Source organism: Chelon labrosus, assembly GCF_963514085.1.
Source record: "Chelon labrosus genome assembly, chromosome: 16".
Taxonomy (NCBI): Eukaryota; Metazoa; Chordata; class Actinopteri; order Mugiliformes; family Mugilidae; genus Chelon; species Chelon labrosus.
Window position 1 is genome coordinate 22,033,649 of NC_140349.1, and position 24,332 is coordinate 22,057,980.

At 43.2% G+C, this 24,332-nt stretch overlaps 1 protein-coding gene across 1 annotated transcript in view; it reads left to right on the plus strand.

The window, feature by feature from the left end:
- Positions 1-12,245, plus strand: part of fam135b (family with sequence similarity 135 member B) — a 38,498-nt gene extending 26,253 nt beyond the window's left edge. The window contains exons 9-19 of the mRNA XM_084563534.1: positions 357-512; positions 3,189-3,262; positions 3,339-3,493; positions 3,581-5,543; positions 7,053-7,219; positions 7,454-7,545; positions 7,642-7,739; positions 8,655-8,806; positions 8,934-9,044; positions 9,610-9,723; positions 11,293-12,245. Coding sequence (XP_084419660.1) covers positions 357-512; positions 3,189-3,262; positions 3,339-3,493; positions 3,581-5,543; positions 7,053-7,219; positions 7,454-7,545; positions 7,642-7,739; positions 8,655-8,806; positions 8,934-9,044; positions 9,610-9,723; positions 11,293-11,498 — 3,288 coding nt within the window. The 3' untranslated portion in view covers positions 11,499-12,245. The remainder of the gene's footprint in view (positions 1-356; positions 513-3,188; positions 3,263-3,338; positions 3,494-3,580; positions 5,544-7,052; positions 7,220-7,453; positions 7,546-7,641; positions 7,740-8,654; positions 8,807-8,933; positions 9,045-9,609; positions 9,724-11,292) is intronic.
- Positions 12,246-24,332: the final 12,087 nt, after the last annotated feature.

The following is a 24,332-nucleotide window of genomic DNA, read 5'->3' on the forward strand; positions in this document are numbered from 1 at the left end:
AAGCTGGAGTGGGACGCTTGTACATATGAATTGACATCCGTTATATTGTACTGCAGTCCAAGTCCTTGCCAAACAATTCATGCAATGTGCACGCAATGCTAATTAATCACAACAATGCCAGGTAAATATCTCTGGTGTCTGTGGTGACATTCCTGCGCTGGTGCATTGCTAGTGATGCATTTTACATTTTACTTTCCACATTGTTAGTTCAACCATGAGCAACCGATTTTCAGTACTGACAGATCCCTTGTTGGCTGGTATAAATATGTCAGCAGGAAAACCACTGATCCTGAAATACAGTCGTACAAAAAGTATTCTGGGAGGTGTTTGAAATGTGTTTATTTATTTGTTTTCAGCTGCAGGAAGGCCATGAGAAGGTAGGAGAGCAGATCAGCAGGGACGTGAGCCAGCTCTGCTCCCAGCTGGCTGCTCTGTGGAGCTGCTTCCTGGAGGCCGCTCTGCTCAACCCCCACATCCTGTCATATCTGGCCCAGGAGCACCACACGCTCAGGGTGAGAGTCCCACTCGTGTCAAAGTCAGGCTTATACAACACTTAGATGTCATCATTAGAAGTGCATTGTCTGAGTTACTGTGTCTTTAACAGAGCCAAGTGGTGATATGTTTAAATATAGTGACTCTAAACCTTAACACCCACATTAAAACTCAAAAATACTGCAGAACAATAAAACTGATTTCATAACCACTGACATTTTAGCTGTGGAAGCAACTCCTCGAGGCATATTGGGACTACTGTCCTCAAAGGTATTACAAGCTATTGAATCAATTCTCCGAGGTAATCTCTGTGATAATCTTCATATTGGACCAGAAAACAATCTGTTAAAGTTATGCACAGGGTTGAGTAAGGTGCTGTACTTTGTAAGAACACTCGTTTAGAAGTAAAAGTACTTCATCCTTCATCCCCCAATTTAAGGCACAGGTGTTGGAGTGTGTTAGAGTGTGATACAGCAAATAAATCAGCAAATCAAATATTCATGGAGCAGACTTTAGAGAATGGACCAGACTTTCCGGTCTAGATAGGTGAAAATGTGTCTGAATTACTTTAGCCTTATTCAAAATCTCTAATATCAGGGAATTAGAATGTAAGGATCCCTTTATCGTTCATGATCCATAATCATTTATCCTTAGGGCCTGTTCAGGCCTTGCTTTAAGATCCGATCTGGGCTATCCGATCACAAGTGACCACCTTTAGGTACGTGTGTTCAGACCTGGCATTGACATGTGTTTCCAAATCCATCTCCAGATCCGATCTCAGTTTCACACTCTGTATTCGAATAAACCCCGACTTCATCTGGGTCGCAGGAGAATATTTTAAAAGCAGCTGTCTCTAATGGATCTCTACTGCTGCTCCAGAACCGGGAATAGCGCTGTTTTACATGTCTGGGTCATGACTTTTGGCACACATGTTAAGTTATTAGTTACTGATCTCCACCCTGACGTTAGTTAGACCTGCACAAAACTCAGATTATAACTCCAACTCTGGAAGATTACATACACACAGAGGAGGTGTAAGGTGTGAGGAAACACTTAACGCACACAGCTCCACATAAATCGACATGACTGCATCAATAATTAACACAGAATCACACTCGTGTACTATCAAATACTTTCATTTGTAAATTCTAACTTATGGAATTACTTATTGAATTTATTATAAATAAACTGATTTATTTATTGTTTAGTAGGTTAACAGATACAACGACAGAATATTTTAAAATGCTCTCATTACCACATCACTTACGGTGATTTTTCCAAAACTCCATAATCATACTGTTGAGTATAGGTGGTCTTTAATGTGACCCAGGATGCATTGCGTTCACACTACCAAAGGAACGTGGACACACGCGACCCAGACCACCACCAGAGATCATATCTGTAAAATGCAATTGCATCGTCTAGATCGGATCTTAATGCAATGTCTGAACAGGTCCTTAGAGGTCGCTGGGGGGCTGAAGCCTAGATCACACTGGGCGAGATGGAGGGTACACCATGAACAGGACGCCAGTCAAGCATTCACATTCACTCACAAACACATTCACGGTCAATTGAGAGTCACCAATTAGCCTTACAACATGTGTTTGGAACTATGGAAGGAGAAAACTTACACAGGCACAGGGGCAACATGCAAACTCCTCACAGAAAGGCCCAGGGTTCAAACCCAGAGCCTTCTTGCTGCGAGGCAATAGTGCTAACCACTGCATCACTGTGCTACCCTGAGATTACTTTATCAATCATGTCCAAATAAAATGTTTGTCCGCGTGTAGCATAAATCATATTAGCATTTACACAACACTGACTGTGTGGTATCAAAGTTCTCTGATGGACTGACCACAGAGCAGCCTTCCCAGCCACAGCTCGCTGCAGAATACTGTACGTGAGGCCAAGCACGCTTTGCATCATTGTCATAATGCATTAATGTACAGAGGCTCAAGAGTGGATGCCTGATGACAAAAGGAGATCTGGATGCAGCAAACAAGCCTCAGGATATACATAAATCTAAACCCATAATCAAGTAAGGGCAAACCATATGATTCAGTAAAAATACTTACAGACTTACAATACTACAAGTACAATTTACTCAAAATAAATAACTCACTTGGGTAATGAAAATAAATGTTTCACATGATGATCAGCGAGCTGCGAATGTAACAGCGGGAATTAGTGAAATGATAAGATGTCATTCTAAACCTCAATAGCTTAAACCCAACTGAGCAGGCTAATATCATTCACAGCGCAATTTCTACCTAATCACTGGGTTGTTTAATATGAATATGTGCTTCACAGTGGAGTAGCTCTCAAGGCTCTATTACGCAGCACTGTTTCATCTCAGTTGTCTGAAAATAATGAACATGTTTGCTTTGCTATTAGATTAGCCCGAGGGGATACTGTCATTTCCAAACCCAAACAGTGGAGTTGGGATTTCAATTAACACTTATTCTGTAATTATTGTGGGCTGGAAATACACCAGAAACGGCATTCTTGATGGTTTGCCAGTCATGCTGCTTGACTCTCGATGATAATGCATTTCTAAATAAGTCCTAGCGGATGAGAGAAAGTCATAGACATAACTTTCATTGAAAGCTTTAATGTTTGAGTTTGTTTCATCATGAGACATGAGACTGAGGCACCAATTTGATAAAATCAAATGTGTCTGTTTCTGGAAACATCAGGTCAGGAGGTTCTCAGAGGCCTACTTCTTCACCGAACACCCCAAAGAGATTTCCCTGACGTTTCAAGAGGAACTGTAAGTACCAGATGTTGCAGAAATCCAATTCTCCCCGTGGATATGGGCATATTAATGATATTTTTCCCTGGTTCAGAATCAACAGACATGGCCAGGTAGCTGCAGAAGTGCGATGCTCAGAGTATCTGACCAAGATGCCTCCTTTACCTGTTGAGTGCCTGGACATTGATGGAGACTGGAACAGCCTGCCCATCATCATTGAGGACAGATATGTGGAGTCTCCTCAAACAGGTAACGCGGATATTCACACTTCATCAATAATTGCCTCCAGGTCAAAGATTGAGATGTTCTAAAAGCTGAATGTCCTTGTCTTTCCAGAGTGGGTATCACACGTGCCAATGCTTTCAACCGTCGATGAGCAAACCAGCTCAGATCTTGCCATCACTCCTGCCAGCAGGATTCTTGAAAACAGCCAGGGAGCCAGATCACCAGCAATACCCCAGGTTTCCTCGGAAAGTGATAAATGCATGGACCCGCCCGCGTATGTCTCACGCATGGAAGACCAGAGTAAGGGCAATGTCGGAGATACCCAGAACCTCATTCCTACAGAGGACAGTTCTGAACTCTCCCTGGCAGAGGCAGAAAGTTTAAAGGATCCAGGGGGAAATCACAGCCAAGATAAGGAAAGCTGTACTTCTGGCCAGAGATACATCGCCGTTAAGCCTTGTGATGCAGATCCATGTAGAGGGGAGGGAGTCTCATCTAATCACCATCCTCTCACTGATTCTGCCAACAGTAGAGAGGATTCCCCTGCTCATCGTGTAACAGAAAATACTATCCAACTTTTTGATGCCACAAACCACAGCACTGCAAAAGAAAGTGAAAGCAATGATGAGGAGTCTGACATTGCCATGCCTTTAAATCACTCATTGGATGAGGAGAACGATGTTCCTCTTATTAGCCTGCCCATTGCACATACGCATCCAGTTACGCCTCCTTTTCCGGGTGATGTCAGAAAAGAAATGACTCATCGGGGAGGCCTGGCTGGCTCTAAGATCATGAAGCGATCGTCCTCTGTGATTTCTGACTCAGGTATTGAGAGCGAGCCCAGCTCCGTGGTGTGGCCCATCGAGGCCGCGCTGCGAGGCCGACCTCCTCTGGACTTTTCCAGCGAGCGGGAGATCCCACAGCAAATAGTGTGTCACCACCCAGTCCACCGGAGTTCTCTGGAAGGCCTTCAGATGGAGAGCAATGGCAGCCTTCCCAGTGGGGGTATACAGGCCTCACTCACCTCTATTAGCTCTTTACCCTACGAGGAGGACCAGCATCAAAGGCAGCTCAGCAAACTCACCAAGTCAGTCTCTGCACCTCAGATAAGTAGCCCAGAAGATGCTGAGGAGGACCACTTACTGCTCAGCCAGGAAACAGATAGTAAATGCTTAGTACAACACCAGGATTCATGTAGGATAAATTGTTCTTTGAACAGCAACTTAGATTCAGAGCAATCTGAATTATCTCTATTAGACACGAGTTCAACAGCAAATCTTATTCTCAAGGAGAATTTTACTTCTGAAACCTCAAACGCAACCCAGAACCTGTCAGAGACATACAGAATCAAGTCAGTGTTAAATGGTGTGTCTGAAGGGTTGTTTTTACAAGAGTCTGAAGAACGCCCTCATGTGAGGGAAAGTGCTGTTATTGTCAGCCAGGGGGAGAATATGAACCATCAAACACACATCAGTGAAGTGAGCGCCTCAGTGGAGGATGTGCATCTCGTTGAATCGGAAGCAGCGCCCTGCAGGCGTGGAAGCAAACCATGTGTGCACGAAAGTGCCGCAGATCAGGAGAGTATTAAAACTGCGGATGAGTGCCAGAGTCAACTGCTTGGTGTTGAGGGCCAGGAGTGTCAAGACTGCTCGCAGACACCTCTAAAACCGTCACAGTCTGATGACCCCCCGAACAGCACCATGACCACACAGAGGCCGAGTGACCTCACAGGGCTGACAGCCAATGACATATCATCACCTGTTGACCTCAACGGATTATCGAATAGTGACAAAGAGCCACTGGACTGTCAGGCCAAGCCCTCTAAGATCCCTAACTCGGGGCTGGCGTTTGTGAATAAGAAGATGGTTGAGGTGGTGAACATGTCCGTGTCCTGTGCCCCAACTTGTCTGCCATTTTCATCTGTCCTTAGAGACTCTCCCTCCATCAGTGGAATGTCCACTCGCCAGGCTACCTCACCTATCACCCATCAGCCCCTGGGCTCCTTTGGGATCATTTCCTCATCTTCTCTCAGTCCCCTGAACATGGATGACGAGACGAATGAACGGATGCTAAAGTGAGTTTCTATTTCGGGTAAAATTGTGCGCTGATAAAGGCCAACATTTTCTGTAAATTTGCTTCAACAAAGGTTAAAGAATGTTGCGTTTTGTTTTTATTATCTGCTTGATGTCTCTTAAAGAACAGATGTAGATCTGCAAGTGGCATTGGCCTCATACAGCAGACCTTGCATTAATGTCCCTCCAGGGCAGTCCGATCGCAAGTGGCTAGCTTTAACAAGTTAACAAGCTTGAATCTTAATCAGGTACAATTTTGTCGGGACAGAGAAATACGTTCAAGTTTAAAATACCAAAGTTTGAGCTTGAAATGACTTCCAGTGGCAGCTGTGAACAGTCAACATGGCTGATTGGAAGAAATGTCTCTTGTTGTGGAAGGCAGCAGATTAATATTTGCGATGTTTGAGGATCTTAATTGGATATATCAATGTAATAAAGGAGAATGTATGTATTTATATAGGTTTATAGTAAGGTGAATCTCACATTGATTACAAGGTGCTGTTTCTGAACACCACGACCCAACCACATCAACGCCAGACTATCTGCTTTTACAGGTTGCATAAAATTGGGCCAAATTTTCCCACATATCCCTAGACCTCCTTCGCGAGCCGTTCTATTTTGAGCACGAGGTCGGGTATTTTCAAGTTCCCAGTCGAGTGAAATGTAGCATCAAGGTGTCTGCTGAGCTATCAATCAAACTCACTCAAAGGCTTGCACCTCCAACAACTTTGCTTCGCACTAAACACCAGCAACACTTTAGACTTTAGACTTTTGACTTAAGAAGTGATTTTAGTGAATGTAAATACCTGAAAGCTTGAGTACCTTCAAATGTGTTACTTATGCTCAGGCAGGTACGAATAATGCCTGACTGGCATGTCAATAGAAAAGGCTTTTAAAGATTTAGGCCTTCTTCTGGAGGAAAACTTTGTAGAACTTTAACATAATCCATACCAACTACAAGAAACAAGGCCAAAACACAAGGTTTTATAGGTATTTGGAGACGGCTGTTGACATCTGGCGCGGTAGCTGGCTGTTACCCCTGCTTCGAAAGTCTGGCATAGCAAAATGAAGGGAGGCGGAAGTCAAGACGAGGTGAAATGCCTCCTGCGTGTGTTAAATCACATCAAAGAGTGTGCAGACAAATCCATCATGATTAGCCTGGAAGTACTGGAACTGGAATCGGATTTGTTTTGACTCGTGTGCGAGGGTGAAATCTGTAACCTGGCGGTATGACAAGGCAATAAAACTTTGAGGAGCTCGCTTGTGAGTCGGGAGAGTTTTCCATTTGTTTGCTCGGAACGGAGCATTGGGAAATGCCACAGTCAAATACAGCACTTCAAAGCTTTTTCATTATATTTTGGCCAAAAGGGTGAAAGCTGTCGGAGTGGTTCACCTTTAAAATATTCACTTTAAGTATCACACAAACTTTTGTGTAAAATGAAATACGATCTGCTGGCAACGTCTTCAATTTATTCCTAACATACCTAATGTATCTGTTCTCTTTTCTCCAGTTTCTACAAAGCCAAAGAGGAGCTGTTCAAAGAGTTGAACTTCCAGGCCAGCTTGTACAGCGACCTTCCTCTCCTGGCGTCGGATCTGCCGTACTTCCCCCCTGAGGAGGACGACGAGGAGTTTGATGATGGCATACACCTTGTAGTGTGTGTCCACGGCCTTGACGGTGAGGCTCTACCCAGATAAATATTCTGCTATACTGCGGCCCACTTGTACTTTCTAGAATGTAATTCCTATTTGCATTGTAAATGTAATAAAGTCTCCCAGAGTGTGTCTTACAGCCTTTAAACATTAGATTCTGTTGTATAATTTTTGAATACTAATTCCTTAAACCACACTCCAGGCCCCTACTTAAATGATTAATGGACACGCTTTTGTGTATAATTTACTCTTCTTAAAGGAAACAGCGCAGACCTTAGGCTGGTGAAGACTTTTATTGAGCTGGGACTACCGGGTTCCAGGCTCGACTTCCTCATGTCTGAGAGGAACCAGGTACTGTATAGGTTCAGATGTCACATGTGCAGCAGGATTTGGTGATTTGCAGAGCGCTGACGGCTGCATTTCTTTTATTTTCTTTCCAATCCACAGGCTGACACGTTTGCAGATTTCGACACCATGACGGACAGACTGCTGGATGAGATCATTCAGCATATCCAGCTGTACAATCTCACCATAGGCAGGATAAGGTCGGTTTAACACCGTGCAGCACACGCATTACCGACAAATCTTCTTTTGACTGATTTTGACTGATGATTCCAGGTGAGCCTGAGCAGGGGCAGCATTTAGTCTGGTCAGCAGATGGCAGCAGAGACCGCTCATTGATCCTAGTGTTGTATTTGACTGGCTCGGCTTATGAGAATCACTCTTTCATGATAATGTATGGACTCAAAATGGGCTGGTGGCACAAAATGGATGGAGAGTTCTTATCAGACACTGCCAATGAGCATCTGACTTTCATTTGATAGACTGTCCTCCTTTATGCAGCACGGTGTTGCCTAGTTCCTATCAAATTAAGCTATTCATCTTCCTGCTTAATTGCCCTCAATGTGCCAATTTATTTCTTTGCAAGAGTTTCTGCCCAAGTTTCTTAACTCTCTTTATTGTGACACATTCTCTAGAGAGCAAATATCACAGACAAAAGCAATGGACTGCCACAACAGCATCTGGTTCCCTCCACATTACCTCTATATTTAGTTTGGTAGGAGACAGATGAGTAGGAGCTGGCATGGCGATGAGGGATTTTGGGTAGAGCCTCAACAGTACAGTAATTAAACTAAGTGACAGACATAGTTTGATGAATTTAATATTCCCCACTGCTGGGGAGATGCTATCAATTCGTGTGCAATGTCATCTATGTTAGCGTCATTAAGTTGTCATTGCCTTTGAGGATGTTTAAACATTTAACAAGTTAATGAATTTTCTGCAATTACCAAATGTTGGAGCAAAAATGTCCAAATTAGCATCCCGCTGAATCCAGTTCCTGCTTCCAGAGGAGCGATAGCAGAGTGTTGTAGGTCAGCAGCGTTGGAGGCGCTGGTATATTTTCTCCAGCCGCCCCCTCAAGTTTCTCTCCCTCAGAGTTGTTTGTCTTCGGCCAACAGCTTCATCGGCCACTCTCTGGGGAACGTCATCATCCGCTCCGTGCTGACGAGGCCTCGCTTCCGCTGCTACTTGCCCAAACTCCACACTTTCCTCTCGCTGTCAGGCCCACACTTGGGAACGCTGTACAACAACAGCACGCTGGTCAGCACAGGTGAGGCTACCGCTCAGCTCCCGGAAGAAGGCACTTCTGCAGATGCTCCGCAGAGCGGCTCTGCACTATCTACGCCGCTCTGCTGTTGTGCTGGCGAAGCCCTGACTGTGTGTGTGTTGTCGCTTAGGTCTGTGGTTAATGCAGAAGCTGAAGAAATCAGGCTCCTTGCTGCAGCTCACCTTCAGAGATCACGTCGACCCACGGAAAACATTCCTCTATCTTCTGAGTCAGAAACCAGGTACGGTATGAAAGCGGGGCCCCATCTGAAACCGAGGCGCTTTATTGACTGCCTCGCCTTACAGCCTATTACTTGAAAGACACTCTGTTCAAATATGCATGAAAATGTTGTCGTCTTGTCTTTTTCGTCAAATTTCTGTACGTGTCAGCTCGCTAACACTCAAACCCCTGCCAGTGAGCTATGAGAAGGCCTGTGAGAGGCCTCCCCACTGTGTGAGTGGAACAAAGCAGTCGTTTGTCACACTGGCTTGAAGAAGATAAGCCTGAAAACGCTTTTCTTTTTCTCCCCCTCTCTAAAACTGTGGCAGGCTGACAAAATGATCCAAACCCTGTCATTGGAAACCCACCAGTGCACTCTCTTAAAAGCCAACTGACAGGAGAGGAGAGGGAAAAAAAACAAAAACAACAACACACAGCTTTATCGTACCAAGCCTGTCATTGTACTTTGTGATTGTACTTTGCGTTTTACAACCAATTCACTCCTTTCCTCTGTCTTGCCCTCTTTGCTTATCCCTCACACTCCCTGCAGTCTCATTTACTCGTTCTTGTGCTGGGCGTCCTTGCAGGGCTGCAGTTCTTCAAGAACGTGGTGTTGGTGGCGTCTCCACAGGACCGCTATGTTCCGTTCCACTCTGCCAGAATAGAGATGTGCAAAACTGCTCTCAAAGACAGAACCACAGGTCAGAAACACATCTACTCACTCTGTAATGCACAGGTCCGGTGATCACTGTGACATGGATCTGCTCTGGGCCGCAAAGTATTATACTGAACTATGATAAAAAGCATAAATAAAAAGCTGTGAATAATAAACTTGCAGCATTATCTGATATGATCTCCTGAACTTGGCTTGGTTTATCTGTACCGCAACTTCCCTCAGCTCAGTCATGCACACAACAAATGTACACATGTGAGGGCGTCAAGGTGTTATTGCGACCTTGACCGAACCGCTGAGAAGTGCTGAGACGTCTACAAATGCTGCTCCTTAGCGTACTTAGTGGCTAGCAGCATTGCTAGGGCTAAGAAGAATTTCGCTGTCGGTGAAGAGTTGATTCCGCCAGCTTCCAAGGTTTTTTGCTGTGTCCTGTCCTCAACAATATCTGTGGTACAATAGAGTTTTGAGTTCCAGTTCCACACCGATGGAGATTCTGATCTTTACTTTTCTAGTCCTTTAAAGTGGCAATGTATAACTTGTGAAACACATTCCTTTTTTCACAGATTAAAAGTTGTGATCATAAGCAATAGTCACTCTTGCATACTTCAATAAACTCAGGAGTTTTGGAGTTACAGCTATGACCAGAAGCTTAAAACAGATTATAACACTTTGTAAGTGAAGCAATGATAGGGTCTACTTGTAGTCCTTTTCCTCTATATTTTAGTGCATTAGAATTCAACTCCTTATAATTTGGACTTGTAAAAAAATGATTTAGCTAATTTGATTAAAACAAAAAGGTCAAATATTTCCAGCTCCGTTTGATCTTGAACTGGTACATCATATGAGTCTGCCCGGTCTAAACTGATGAATATCCATCTCCGTTTTCTGCTCACAGCTAGTCATCGTAATTGGCCTTTCTTCTAAAACTATGGCCTGCTAGGATGTGTGCTTATAGTTGGTTTAAAGGGATAACAGGAACCTTCTGAGGGTGTCCTGTGGTGTCTGGCAACATAATGTTGTTAGTGGGGGCCTTTGGCTCCTATGAGTTGAGGTGAGGGGCCTCTGTGGATCATCCCACAGATACTTGATCAGTTTGGGATCTAGTGAATTCGGAGGCCAGGTCAACACCTTGTGCTGTGCCATCAAGGAGTGTCATTGCTATGGGGTGGGGGTGCTTGGTCTGGTCTAGGTGGGTGGTACATGTCTAAGTAACATCCACATGAATGCCAGGTCCAAAAGTTTCCCAGCAGAGCATTGTCACAAGATGGTCAATCTCATTCACTTCTCCAGTGAGTGGTCATAATGTTATGCCTGATTGTTGTATGTGTTATTTCTACAATCAACTGGTAATTTAAAGAAGTACAGTTCAGTAATATTTCTACAATATTTTTTGTCACTGCACTAGCCAAGAAATGTTGTGCACTTCTAACTGAACAATTGTTAGGTCAATCAACCTGTTACTCATCATTTACCAATAATAGTATAATTGGTATTTGCAGCTTCAGGTTTAACCCTCCGTTTGAATCTGAAAGGTGTATCACATCATGCATCATGCAGCAGAACTCACCGCATCTTTCCTCATTTTTTTGAAACATAGGGCCTGTGTATACTGAGATGATCAACAACCTCCTGCAGCCGCTTGTGGAGGCTAAAGAGTGCCGGCTCATCCGCCAGAACGTGTTCCACGCCCTGCCCAACACAGCCAACACACTAATCGGCCGAGCCGCCCACATCGCCGTCTTGGACTCTGAGCTTTTCCTGGAGAAGTTCTTCTTGGTGGCAGGGCTCAACTACTTCAAGTAAAGGTGCTAGAAATGCAGGCTGATGGGAGAGATCGTGAGAGTGGTCGGCGGAGTCTTGATTTGAGGTCCTCACCTTCACCCTGTACAGTATATGAACATATGACCCCTGGTATCCAAGAAGCCAGACCTGAATATGTCATTTGTTAGACTGGATTAGCAGCTTTCATTAAAGGGTCAGTGTATTTCGACTGTTTAAACTGCTAACCTGGACCGAGTCTGATGTGTAGCCATGGAAAACGAAACATCTGACTTGCATGACAGGACTGATTGTAGATGTTTTGTCGGCCTTACGAATAACCTCTCAGCCAGAACGCTATCAGATGCTAACTGTGGTCTAAAGCATTTACCTACTTTCCCTTTAGAGTTGGTTTAGAGCCTTCAGTATCACTGGTTGCTTGAATTCCTCTTTGAGGGTTACACCCATGATAGTCCTGCACTATCGTGAAACACGGCAATAGATGCACAGCATTTATCCCCTTGATTGTACATGAGGTGTTTTGTTGTACAAAACATAGATGTTCCTTTATACAGAAATGACTATATTGTTTTAAATTATTTATTTTGTATCTACAGTGTAAGTAGTCCATCTAAATGTGAACCTGTGTGTGTTGTTTTCTTCAACTGTATCAATTGAAAAGCTTAGTGTTATACAATGCAGGCAGAAGTGTTACCCATGTAGCCTATTATTCAGTAGTCTGCTTGTTTCTTACATTTACTTGTGTTTAAATGTACATCATGCCAGACAAACACAGAGGCCCTGATTAGCTAAGTATTAAGCTACGGCAAAAGCAAAGAAGGAATTTATAGTTGGCTAAACCCCATCCTCCTAGGTACCGATGCCACTGCTGTCAAGCTTCTTGCCTCATAACACACGTATGCAAATTTGTGATGATGAACCACGATTGAACTTTTTTATATATATTTGTAGCTCGCTAGCTTACTAATCAAATGTTACCTGCATGCCTTAGCCTGGCATTGCTAACCTCAGTTAGTCTGGTAATACACCATTTCAACTGATAAAGAGAAAAAAAACCTCTGCATGCAATTGGATAGTCCTGCTACAACCAATCAGAGTGCCACGGCACCCAGGTGACGCGCTTGACTGTGTTGCTGTCACTCTTCTGTCCATCACCACATAAAGCCCGCCTAAACAATTTGATTGGCCCGGCAGATCTTTGCTGGAGCATAATCAGGTCCCAATAGAGACACTCCAGACAGACTTCCCCCTAAACAATACTTTTAGGGGCAGGGGAAGGTCAGGCTGTACTCAAGGCTATGCATGTCTTGGTTAAAACATTGCCTCTTGCTTGATTATATTACATTACGGTAAATGTGGACTTGCAGCTAACCAAATGAGACTTTTAGTTAGCTTAAGATTTTGTATTTTCAAGTAGCTTTTACACATTAAAAAACAAAGTGTGTAGAAAAAAGTATTGCTATCATGTGACATGTTGGTTGGGTGTAAACTTCCTAAACTTCTTAAATCTTCCCCAACTTCACACAAAAGACATAAGCTAGTACTACTGGATGTCCTTTTATCATACAAGCTGCAAACCTCAGACTAAATGTTTCCTAATTTGGTATGGATATCTTCCTTGGACTTGGAAGTAGCGATTGGTCACATCTGTTAGCAGGACATGCTAAGAGCTGCAGCTAATGGTAGGACATCCAACACAGACTTTTGCTTGTATTTTTTTGGCTTGCTAAGTTCACTCACTTCAACATCCAAAGCTGTGCCAGGCTTGTTGTGTCTAGTTAAGGTTTCTAAGCTGTGATTGGCCAGTTGGTAGTTCGGGGAGGGGTTTAGCAAACACAACGTTTGGACTGAATTATTACAAAAAACATATTCCACCTAGGATCTGAATCATGTGCCCGGCAGACAGGCCCTCTGATAGAAACAGCAGCAGATCTAGTGTGCTAGCAGCAGATCTAGTGGCATCACTTTTCTTTAATAGCCATTTAAAATTGTAGATTAAAATGCTCCTTTGAATTTGAAATGGTGTAAATCAGGGTGTTGTCGCTTTCATTTTCCAGAGAAGTGAATCATTTTGCTTATACGGACCCACTGCCCAGATACTCCATGTCTGTCTAATCAATGTGATGCATGATGACAGCAGGGAAGCACTGTCTTAACAGTCTTGTGTTCCTGAACATGTACGATGCCATATTTTCAACATCTCATCAGCTCAATCTGAATTTTTTATTTTTTATTTACTCCACATCTATCACGGGCAAAGTGTCGTTGTCAAGCATCCTGGCGAGGTGTTTCTTCCCCACTATGCTGTCATTAGATGATGTTTACATATTCTGACGTTAGAGAACTGTTATCATAGGCGTCTCATATCCAGCAGTGGTTGTGCATCTGCTGCATATGTAGTTATGTACATACAGAGAACTATATTTTAACCTTTGCACTGGTTTGATGGCAAGTGCACTTTACTGACAACCTTGAATCAACCTCCACAAGCTTTACAGAGTACAAACAGCTATTTGTTAAAACACGCACTGCTTTTTTTTTTTTTTTTTAGATCTGAAGGTCGCACCCTGCACTCGTTGTAAAAGCTACCCTCGGCTGTCCGTCTCGGCTATTCAAGCATTGTATCGTCTTCAAAGTGTGCTGTCTCGGGGAACAACCGATGACACTGCAAAGTGCTCTTTTGCCGTGCTGGTGTGGTGCCGCACGGTAAGCAGAGTGTCACCGTGATTGACTCTAATCAAATGGGCTCCTTTAGGACGTTGGGATCCTTCTCAAAATGCCACCAAGCAAAGCTGTGTAAGCAATCTACAGGAGCTGCCACGCATCATGCACCATTTCTCAACCCGCGCGCCCCCCCCCCCCCCCCCCTCCCCCAACGCACACACAAACGCACGTATGTGGATGAGGCTTTAGCTTGTTTGCTTTTTTTTTTTTTTTCCTTTGTGTGTGTGCTTAGGGCCATGTGTGTGCACCCGAAGGGTCAGTGGGAATCAATGGAGGAAAAAAAAAATATGTGAGAGGTATCGAGATTGACCCCCTCAAGGGCAAATACAGGTATGAAAGTGTTTCATGAGATGAATGGCCATCTTGGAAAAGACTACTATTTACACCGCCCCGAGGTCTGTAGAGAAAAATATTTTTTGTTTTCTATGACTAAACGTGTCCCTAAATGTGTTAACTGTACATTAATGCTGCTGCCATAGCTGAGAGTGAATTCAGAAGTGATCCATAAACCCCATAGATCCATGCGAGTGCTGTCAACCTTCAAAAACTAGCTGACTTGAACCTTTTTGTATTTGATTGCCCTTTACTGAGAGTCCTGTGCAGAATAGGTGTGTGGAAGGGGGGTGATATATGTGTGTGCTAGGACATGTGTTACTGTTGTCCGCTCATTGCTGGATCATCCTTCAAGTGTTTGAACTGAATGTAAGAAAAAAAACAAAAAACAAAAAAACCAGTTTGATGTCACTGTGAGGAACATGTATTTATTTCATTCTGCAGTTCTTTCTTTTGCTGAATGTAACATGTAAAGTACAATAAATACTACTTCATCCGTGCCAATACTACTAATATTTTTCTATGTTGCTGACTGTACTGTATGTATTCCTTAGTAGCTTGTGTTCTATGTAAAAATATAAATACAAGTATATATAATATATATACATATACAAATAGTATAGTATTATTATAACAGATATGTGAGAATAAAAATACGTCTTTTGCATAATTATTTTGTTTCTTGTGTTTGTTGAGCCTCTCGTTTACTTCTATGCACGGTTACAGGAAAACTCAGTTTTCCAAATCCTATTTTTTGTTTTGTTCGCCACTTTTCAGATCAGCAATGCCACCACACTTTCTAATGGCAGGGTAATGCCCCCGGACAATGCAATTTTCTGTCTTGACCCTTGTTAACACTTTCTTGGACAGGATATACAGTAAAATCAGCACAGTCTAGAATTATTATTATTATTTTATTTTTTTCACTACAAACTTGTGAATATACAGCATAGGCCTATATATTTTGTTTGTGCATCATGCTTCAGTGTGTATTTTTTTTTAAAAAAAAACATTGCAATCACTGATATAATTGTGCAACTTGAATATTGTTTGGCATAAAATGTCTGTGAAGGTTCTCAGTCATCCAGCTCATGGTATATCCAAAAGCAAGTTTCAGGAGGAGTTCCTATTTAAACCTCAGACTTCCCACCAGTCCCCTAGAACTGAAGAAGCTACTCGTGTGAGTGGTGAAACGTCTTCTCAAAAAACTCTACAAGTCCAGTTGCCTTTTTTGAACCTTTTTTGGATATGTTTGGCATAAAAGTTTCACTTCACTTTGCAAGGTTAGACAAATCTTATCACTGGCTGTGAATTGGGCCTATTCAAAAGACAACATACTAACTTGAATGAGGTGACAGCTTCTCTGACCTAGAATCTGCAGACTCGGAACTTTCATTTGTCCGGTTTGGGCTGTTTTTTTCCGGCTGACAGGAGTGGAACCTCAAGGTTGATGTTTTGTGAATTCTGAGCATGTTTGTAAAAAGTTATGTTACTGTAGTAACTCCTTGTTCTGATGTCTGATACATCAACTAAAGCTCCTCACCCGTATCTGCAGGATTTTTAAACGAACCGCAGACTTGTTTACAACCTTACTGACCATCTTCATTATTCTGTTCCCCAATGGACTGACCAGAGGGGAAAATAAATTAACTGATTTCAAAAGTGGAACAGTTCAAGTGTATGGTTTCAAGTGTGCATACACTCATGTAGCACTTATGTAGAACCCCATATTAACACTGGATAGGATCTTCATGTGCTCTCTGAACAGCCTCAGTTTTTGGATGCATTTAGGGATACTGTAGCCCAGAATCATCATACTATCATGAGCATCCACAGATGCTGCCGTGAATTGGCCCTATTGATAAGACAACACACTGACTGGGATGAGGTGGTAGCCAAGGCGGATGACTTTGTTATTTTCCACATACTGTCATGTGATTGGTAAGACACAACTGGGAAGCAAACGTGTGTCTGTGTAATAATTTCCAAAAGTCTCTCCTTCTGCGGGGCTAAAATGCAGTCCTGGAAATTTGAAAATAAAACTGGATCAACAGCACTTCCAAAAGTCATTTCAAACCATATGCTTTTTTAAAATGAAAACATGTTCAGTGTGGATGTCGACTGGCTGAGACACCGAAGGCCACCGAGCTCATTGTCGTGAGATAAGTTTGACTTTTGCTTTGCGACACGCTGCATTGTCATGCCGGGAGTAGCCATTGTTAAATGCTAAACTGTGGTCGTAAAGGGCAATAAAACATTCAGACCATGACTGATTGGTATCAATGGGCCAAAAAAAGTGGTGGCCAAGAAAACTTTCCTCACACCATTAAACCACCAGCAGCAGCCTGGACTGCTGACACAAGGCAGATTGGGTCCTTGGTTTCAGGCTGTAGACGCCAAGTTCTCACCTAACATCTGCAGGCTCAGCAGCAACAAAGACTACATCTGTCCAGTTTGGGCTGCTTTTGGCTGGAAGGAGTTGGACCTCAAATTCTACGACGCTTCTAAACCTAGGCACGGTATTAAAGAGTGGTTATCTGCGTCACCGTTCTGTCAAGCGTCTGGCCGTTCTCCTCTGATTATCAACAAGGCACCTCACGTTGTTTTTGTTGTTCACAGAGACTGTTGTGGAATCTCCCTGAAGATTTATGGTTTCAGAAACTTCAAACCAGCCCATCTGCCATCAACAATCACGCCACGGCCAAGTCGCACAGAGAAATTTTTGCATTGCACTGCTGCAGCATGACAGACATGTGATTGATGCATGATTAAGCAGGTGTACGTGTTCCTAATAAAGTATACGCATATGTGCAAAATTGACTGCTTACATGTAACTACTGCTTTTTCCCTATGCAGGGCCATATGCCACGAAACTGGTCTCACCCAGGCTGTCACCCTATGGGTGTCCCTGAGCAGTGCTTGGCCTGAATGCAGATATGTGGCCGTTTCCTGCTTCCCCGAGCTGCTCAGTCCACAGGGGCCGATTTGTCACGGCCTTTAACTTCTGTCTGTGTATATTCTATTAACAAGCCCTGTTGAGGGACAACAATGATTCGCCATTTGTATTGTCCGTCCGTGACACGCGCAGTAAACGAATCATAGCAGCAATCCCCCACTGACACCCCATTTCAACTGCATCAATATATGACTTCCAGGTTTGGGATACCCCAGAGCTATAAATCTAGGCCCACTCCAATCTATACTCAATTTGATTTCAGGGTGTTCTCTCTCATTCCACTGCCCATTTGTCAGTGCATGTTGAGCTCATGATCCAACGGAGGCTCGTTGGAGTCCCTCTGCTTGCTTTATTCCCCTCTTTCTTCCCTTCCCTCAAATCAATAGAGCTCATTTTTCCACCCCGAACCTAAAGACATCACTCTGTCGCCGAAAACTGATGAGGGAACCACGCTTCCACGTAGTAATGCATTTCATTTGCTGCAAGTTAACAGCAATTGGTTGGTCACATTCACTTATCATCAAATGCAATAAAATCACAGCAGAGGAAAAAAAAAAAAAAAAAAAGAGAAAGAAAAGCTTGTTTACAGCTCGGCCCTTGCGCAAACACATCCCCTCCGAGACCCATCTTATTCTGCATGTGTCGCTCCTCCTCGGCCATAAAGCAGAGGAAAAATGATTTTGTCATTAAATCCATCACTCGGAGTTGATTGAAGCGGTGTTCATTCCATTGTTTGCCTTGTGGAGGAGGGAAACCATTAGTCCCAGAGTGATACTTTGGGCAGGCATCGTCAATAAGCAAGCCGCCAGTGGGAGTAATTATTGCTGCATGGAACTGTCGGTGCTGGAAGGTAATAAGATCTCACATGGTCTCATTATCTCCCATGACACTGATGAGCTGGATTTCACACCTAAATATCAGGAAGACAAAGCAGCACAAACGCGGCAGAGCTGGACTTCCAGCGCCACTGTGACTGATGCCTTTCTGTCCCTGATGTTTGGAAATTGTACAAGCTGCTGAAGGGGAAATCAAATCGCTACAGATTTTCTTGCATAGTCATGTTTGTTTGGGGAATGATTTCTTTGAAATAATGTCCCAGCTGAGAACAATAACACCCTGGCAGCGTAAAGTGCATGCTTCCAAACACAAGTGTAGTGTAGTGTATTATTATGAGCAGCAGATGGTGAGGGGGACTTCTTTTTAACTTAAGGTACTGCTGCAAAACACAAGCTGACCATAGTTAAGGATGACGGGGCTGTAAATCTGTAAATTTTTGGTTTGCATTTTCTGTCTTGCACTCTGTCATGCCATCTGACTAGTACATACGATGGCAGTTCAGTATATTTTTGGTACAGCAGAGACATGGAAGGACATATTTGGTATAATTTTAAAAATAAAAGCATTTAAAGGGTCTCATTATATAAAAAAATTGCCATTATGCTTAGTGTAACAGTGACTCAAATGCTACATAGTGCATAGACAAGTGGCGCGAAGAACTAAAATAGCATGTTCTTCAAGACATGTGCAGCCTTTTCACAATTATGTGAATTGTCCATTAAAGCCAGCGTAGGAATTGTAGCTTTAGAACAGAATAATGTGGCACTGCCTTTCTGTCCTTTCCTCAGCACTGAGGACACAGCCGTCCTGCTTGTATGAACGGACCGAACAAAGCCAGAGGAGCTCGGCGCTTATACGTTTAGTGCGACTTCCCTGAGTTGGCCTGGTCCATCCTGTACTGTGTGAGCAGAGAAGTGAAAGGTTTTGGATATGATTAAATAGTCCACAATGCAACGCAGTAGAGACGAGGTAAACGGCCTGGTATTTAGATAGGGCTGTTGCATCGACGTGTCACGGTGACACATCTACTCGTTTGTGCACGCACATCACACACCAGTGCCAAGCGCCAGGTGCAACTCAGGGTTAGTCAGATACCCTGCAACTGATCAGCTTTCAAGAAGACTACCTGGAAGTAACCTGACAGTTTGGTGCTGAGTTAAAAAGTCCAAAAACACAACCAATGACTGAATGAATAAAAATAAATGCATTTTGGACCATTTATGATCATTTCATTGTTGTTGTTTCAGTTCACACTGCATCTGAGCTGTTTGTAAAAAGGAGCTTCGGGAGAACTTCAGCCTCACTTGGTGCAGATTCCCACCAAAAGTCTACACGAGGCTCGTGGCTCTCGGGGTGTGTGCGGTGCCTAGAGCTAAATGCTAGCATGCAAATGTGCTCACGTGATATTTAAATGCTGCACATGTAGGCTGCTTTTAGCATGTACTGTATCACGTCCACCGTGTTGACTATTTTTACTTAGCAAACTACTACTACCAGACTACTTCTGAACTAAGTGGTGGATTGACAGACACACGGACAAGAATGGATAAAATTAGTGCAACCTATGCATAGACCCTGAATCCTACACTTCCCATAATGCATCTCAGTAATGAATTATGGAAAAAAGAAAGAAATTAAATAGGTAAAATATTTTTTCAGTCATATGCATGCAGCCTTATGTCCTGGTGATGACTGGAATTATATTATGGCTCCCTCCCCCTTCACTTAGATAAGGTCCTGGTCTTGTTGACCCAGAAAAAAGCACATATCAAGATGCTTACTCTCATTATACATCAGTGTCTACAGGTTTTTTACAGGGCTGTAATTAAAGAAGAAAAAAAAAATAGCAGCTCAGTGGGAATGAACATTTTCTACTTTTACCAACAGTACTTTTACCCTACATGCTGTAATTTTGTGCATTATCACACAGATCGCTCTACTTGCCGTAAAGATCGGATGTCATGCCACACTGACAGAACTTTAAAAAAACCTCCTCTGTACCCGCTTCAGCTGACATCTGGGCGCCGCCGTGCACGCAGCGCAGCTCGAGCCTTTTACAGAGGCGAGGACATGCGTCTCCTTAAAGTGTTCATTCCGTTTGCAACTGACAGGTCCGTGTTTACTCCACAATTAGTGTCAAGGAAATCTATCAGAGATGGGTTTTTTTGTTTTATTTTTTTCCTGAGAAGTAAAATTTGAAGTGGGATTATAATTGCTGGAGACCTTTCTGTCACGTATATATATAAATATAGAATTTGAATGCTCATATACTATATTTAAAGACATTCTGTCATGGCGGCTCTGTCCAGTAGATGGTGCTACTACTCTCCGTCCTTACCTGTAATGACACACAGTGTATAGCTATTAAAAGGCCGAGCGATGAAGCCATTTTGTCAGTAATACGAGACAAAAAATATCTACATAAAGCCGTTTTAAATTGTCATAGACTGTCTCCCTGCACTATGTGTAAGTAGATCCTGATTGTGCAGTTCCAGGGCCGGTGTAAACCCATAGGTCAGACACATCTCTTATCAGCAGAGCAGTGAGAGCGACCCTGTACTGCGCAGCGCTATATGGGCAACGGCATCGATCCAGAGACATTTACTGTAGCGTCTGCACAAGCAATAAAGTGTCAAGATGTCTCTACCCTCTAAGTGGTTAGAGAGCCGGCAAAAAAAAAAAAAAAAACTAAATAAAAAATCAGATTTTCATCTCAGCGAGAGACCGTTCCCTCCACCTTCCCTCAAGGTGAGCGACCTTTGCCGGTGTTGGATAATAGCAAGTCAAATTCCAAAAGTGATTCAGGCAATACCCGCCAATTTTTAGGGCATCGCTGGTGAACGAGCTCCACCAGTCACATCCATATCATTTCTCAGCGAGGGTGGGCTGAAACTGTAGAGGTCAGTGAATCTTGAAACTAGATACATCTGTGGGGGATGATAGGCTGTCAAGAGAGAGCGGGGGAGATGGTAAGTGGAAGAGAGAGAGTGAGAGAGAGAGAGAGAAGAAAGGCATGGTTGAAGAGAGAGTTCAACATTTGACAAAATATAATATTTTTGAATTTTTTCAATAGCAACATCAGAGGTTTTACATAAATTTAAGTGGCCTGGAAAACATGCAGTGAGCAGCATGAACTAATACATTTAAGCAGCCACATAAAAAAAAAACTTTAGGGATGTTTAAACAGGTGATGGACACGACTGAGTTCTAGGGATGATTGTAATGAAGTGAACAAAGGTAGTTAGCAATGTTGATGCTTATTCAACACGAAAAAGAAGGCCATAAGTGGGAAGACATAAGGAGGACAGTAGACAAGGGATCTAGAGCCAACTCATATTTCGTTACCTGAAAGAATTACCAGGAGACCTGTATCTAAAGAAAAAGAGAGGGTGCTGCAGTTGTATATGGTATAATTAGCTCAGATCATGGCGGTGGGCGGCCCCGTAACGCATTGTTTAGAGGTTCGGGGTTCCACTCTGTCATGCTGCGCCTTTCTGTGTGGAGTTTGGAAATTGTACCTTTGCCTGCGTGAGTTTTCCCCTGGGTGTTCCATCTTCCTCCCTGGAGTCCGAATTAGGTTTGCATATGAGTGGTTTTTTGTTTCTCAGTGTTAGCCCAATGCTGGACTTGCCCCCCACAGCCAGGGGAGGGAGTATTGTCAGGACAGGCAAAGCGATCAAGTGTTAGGTTCCCCGCAAAAAAGAGAAGCAAAAGGGCTCTCAGATCGCTACCTTTGGGCGTATTTTGCCATGACGACCATAAACCCCCTTAAACCTATGAAGACCCAGCAGTGTATCGTCAATAATCCACAACTACCCTTTGACAAATTTAGCAAGTTTGTATTTAGGGGATAGCACACCACCGTCTTTGCCGGGGCCCTTCCAGGACCTAGGATCACCACTGACTGTGACCCTATACAAGAGAAGCAGTGATAGAGAATGAATGGATGCAAGGGCGGTGGTCTGAGTCCAGGCAGGGTCTTACAGGTTAAAGGAAGAATCTTAAATCAGCTCTCCAGCAGATTAGAAGGCATATTAACTTATTATATTCCAAAATACTTTAGTTCTCTAAACAAGCTGATGATGGAAGACCAGAGATGAGGGTATCACAGTAATCAAGCACAGAAGATACAAATGTTTCCAGCATCATGTGAAGACTGAATAGGTCCAGTTTTTTATTTATTTATTTATTTTTATTCATTTGCAATATTACTAAGATGAAAAATTAGTAATAGCCTTGACGTGAGACTGGAATTTCGGAATTTAAAATCCCTGGAGGTTTTTAATGGCTTAACTTTCAGAAGTAATACTGCCTGTTGAATGTTAACATTCTTTCACAAAAGTCCATATCTGGCAACTAAGAACTCCAAAGAAGCGTGAGCCATAAACAGCTCAGACGCGTAACGTAGTTAGACTAGCTATCTCCCTCTGCCTCAAGTCTTTATGCTAAGCTAGGCTAAACACAGACAAACCCCTGTGTCATTTTTACTGATTGCATAAATATTCTAACTTCCCTTCTTGAAAGAAAGCGTGTACGGCAGCACTCGGCGTGGAGCGTGTAATATATTGTAAAGCTGGCACTACATGTCTGTTCGGTGACAAGATTTTCATGCATCATTTTACCCTCGGCTTCATCAATGTAATATGTTGACTCTGTATTGTCAATATCATCAGAACGTGACCTTCACGTTTACCCACTAAGGCTCCCTGCATTCTTAATGAACCACTGCACAGCCACTGTATCTCCTTCAAAGCCTCGGGGACGATGAACAATCGAGCCTTGGGGGGAAATGAAAGCTTGTTTGTTTAATTGGTATGAAAAATGCATCTAATATACATTTAACAAAAGCAGCTAAACTGAGGAGGAGCTCGCATGCACCGCGAGTTTTTACTAATGTGAGAATGTGCAAATGAACTCTCTGAAAAGTATTCGGGATGGTGAAGATTCAGCATCTTACTAAAAACTGCGGATGGAAAAGATAAAGGCAGATGTGGCACAGGGGGGTTTAAAAAATATGAAGTAATCTCCCTGTAATCCTAAAAGATCCCTGCATGCAAAGAAATGGTAATCCCATGTAATGATAGATGATCCTTGCAAAGGTCCGGTCTCTATCATGCAAAAGAAAGGCTGCGAATGAAAGGTGAACCAGGATATATCGTGCTGGGAAAGAGGAAACATACGGGCTTTATGCCTGGACCCATAAGTAAGTCATCACGATTTTCGCCCTTCAACTAAATGTGCTGCATTGGCAAAAGCGCGAACACGCTGAGCGAGAGATATTGCATCTTGATATGTTCTGAATCCATTTCATTTTTAACGACAGATTAACCTTGATCCCGCGTATCTCGGGATTATCCACTCAGTGACAAGTGCATATGGTGTGCTTTTCTGAAATGCATCCAAATCCTCCATTCCAGCTGCATGCATTCATACGTATTCATTTTAATTCTCCCACCCCCTCCCCATCAGGATCCGTCTGCCGATCTGGAGCGGCGCGGCGACTCTCGGGAATCAACACCATCTTTAGATGTCAGGGGCCGCTGTGATCCTCGTCTGAACATCACACAACTCCTCCGAGGCAGAATCAGACGCTTTTCTCTGCAACATTTGTCCTCCAGACACACTCTTGTTTACTTGGGTTTCCAGCCGCAGCCTCAGCCTCCGCCTGCTTCTCCTCCGGAGGTGCGGAAGCTGCGAACGAGAAGGAGTCCTGGGGAGCTCCAGCCCTGTAGGCCAGCCTCCGGCTTGGTGAAAAGATGAAGCTGGAAAGAGATGCGTAAAGACGAGTAATTGATAGCTACATCATTTTATCAGAAAGTTGAATATAACAGATGCTTTAGGAGAATTATTCATGAAAGGAAAACAGAGAAAGGTGAGAGAGAGGTTCAAAACTTCAAAAAGCTTAAGACACAAAACCGGCTTGTCTTGTTTTCTTTACATTTTACGAGAAACGAATGACAAAGCGTTGGAAAGAGACAACGCATCTAATATTGATGACTCCAGCTTTC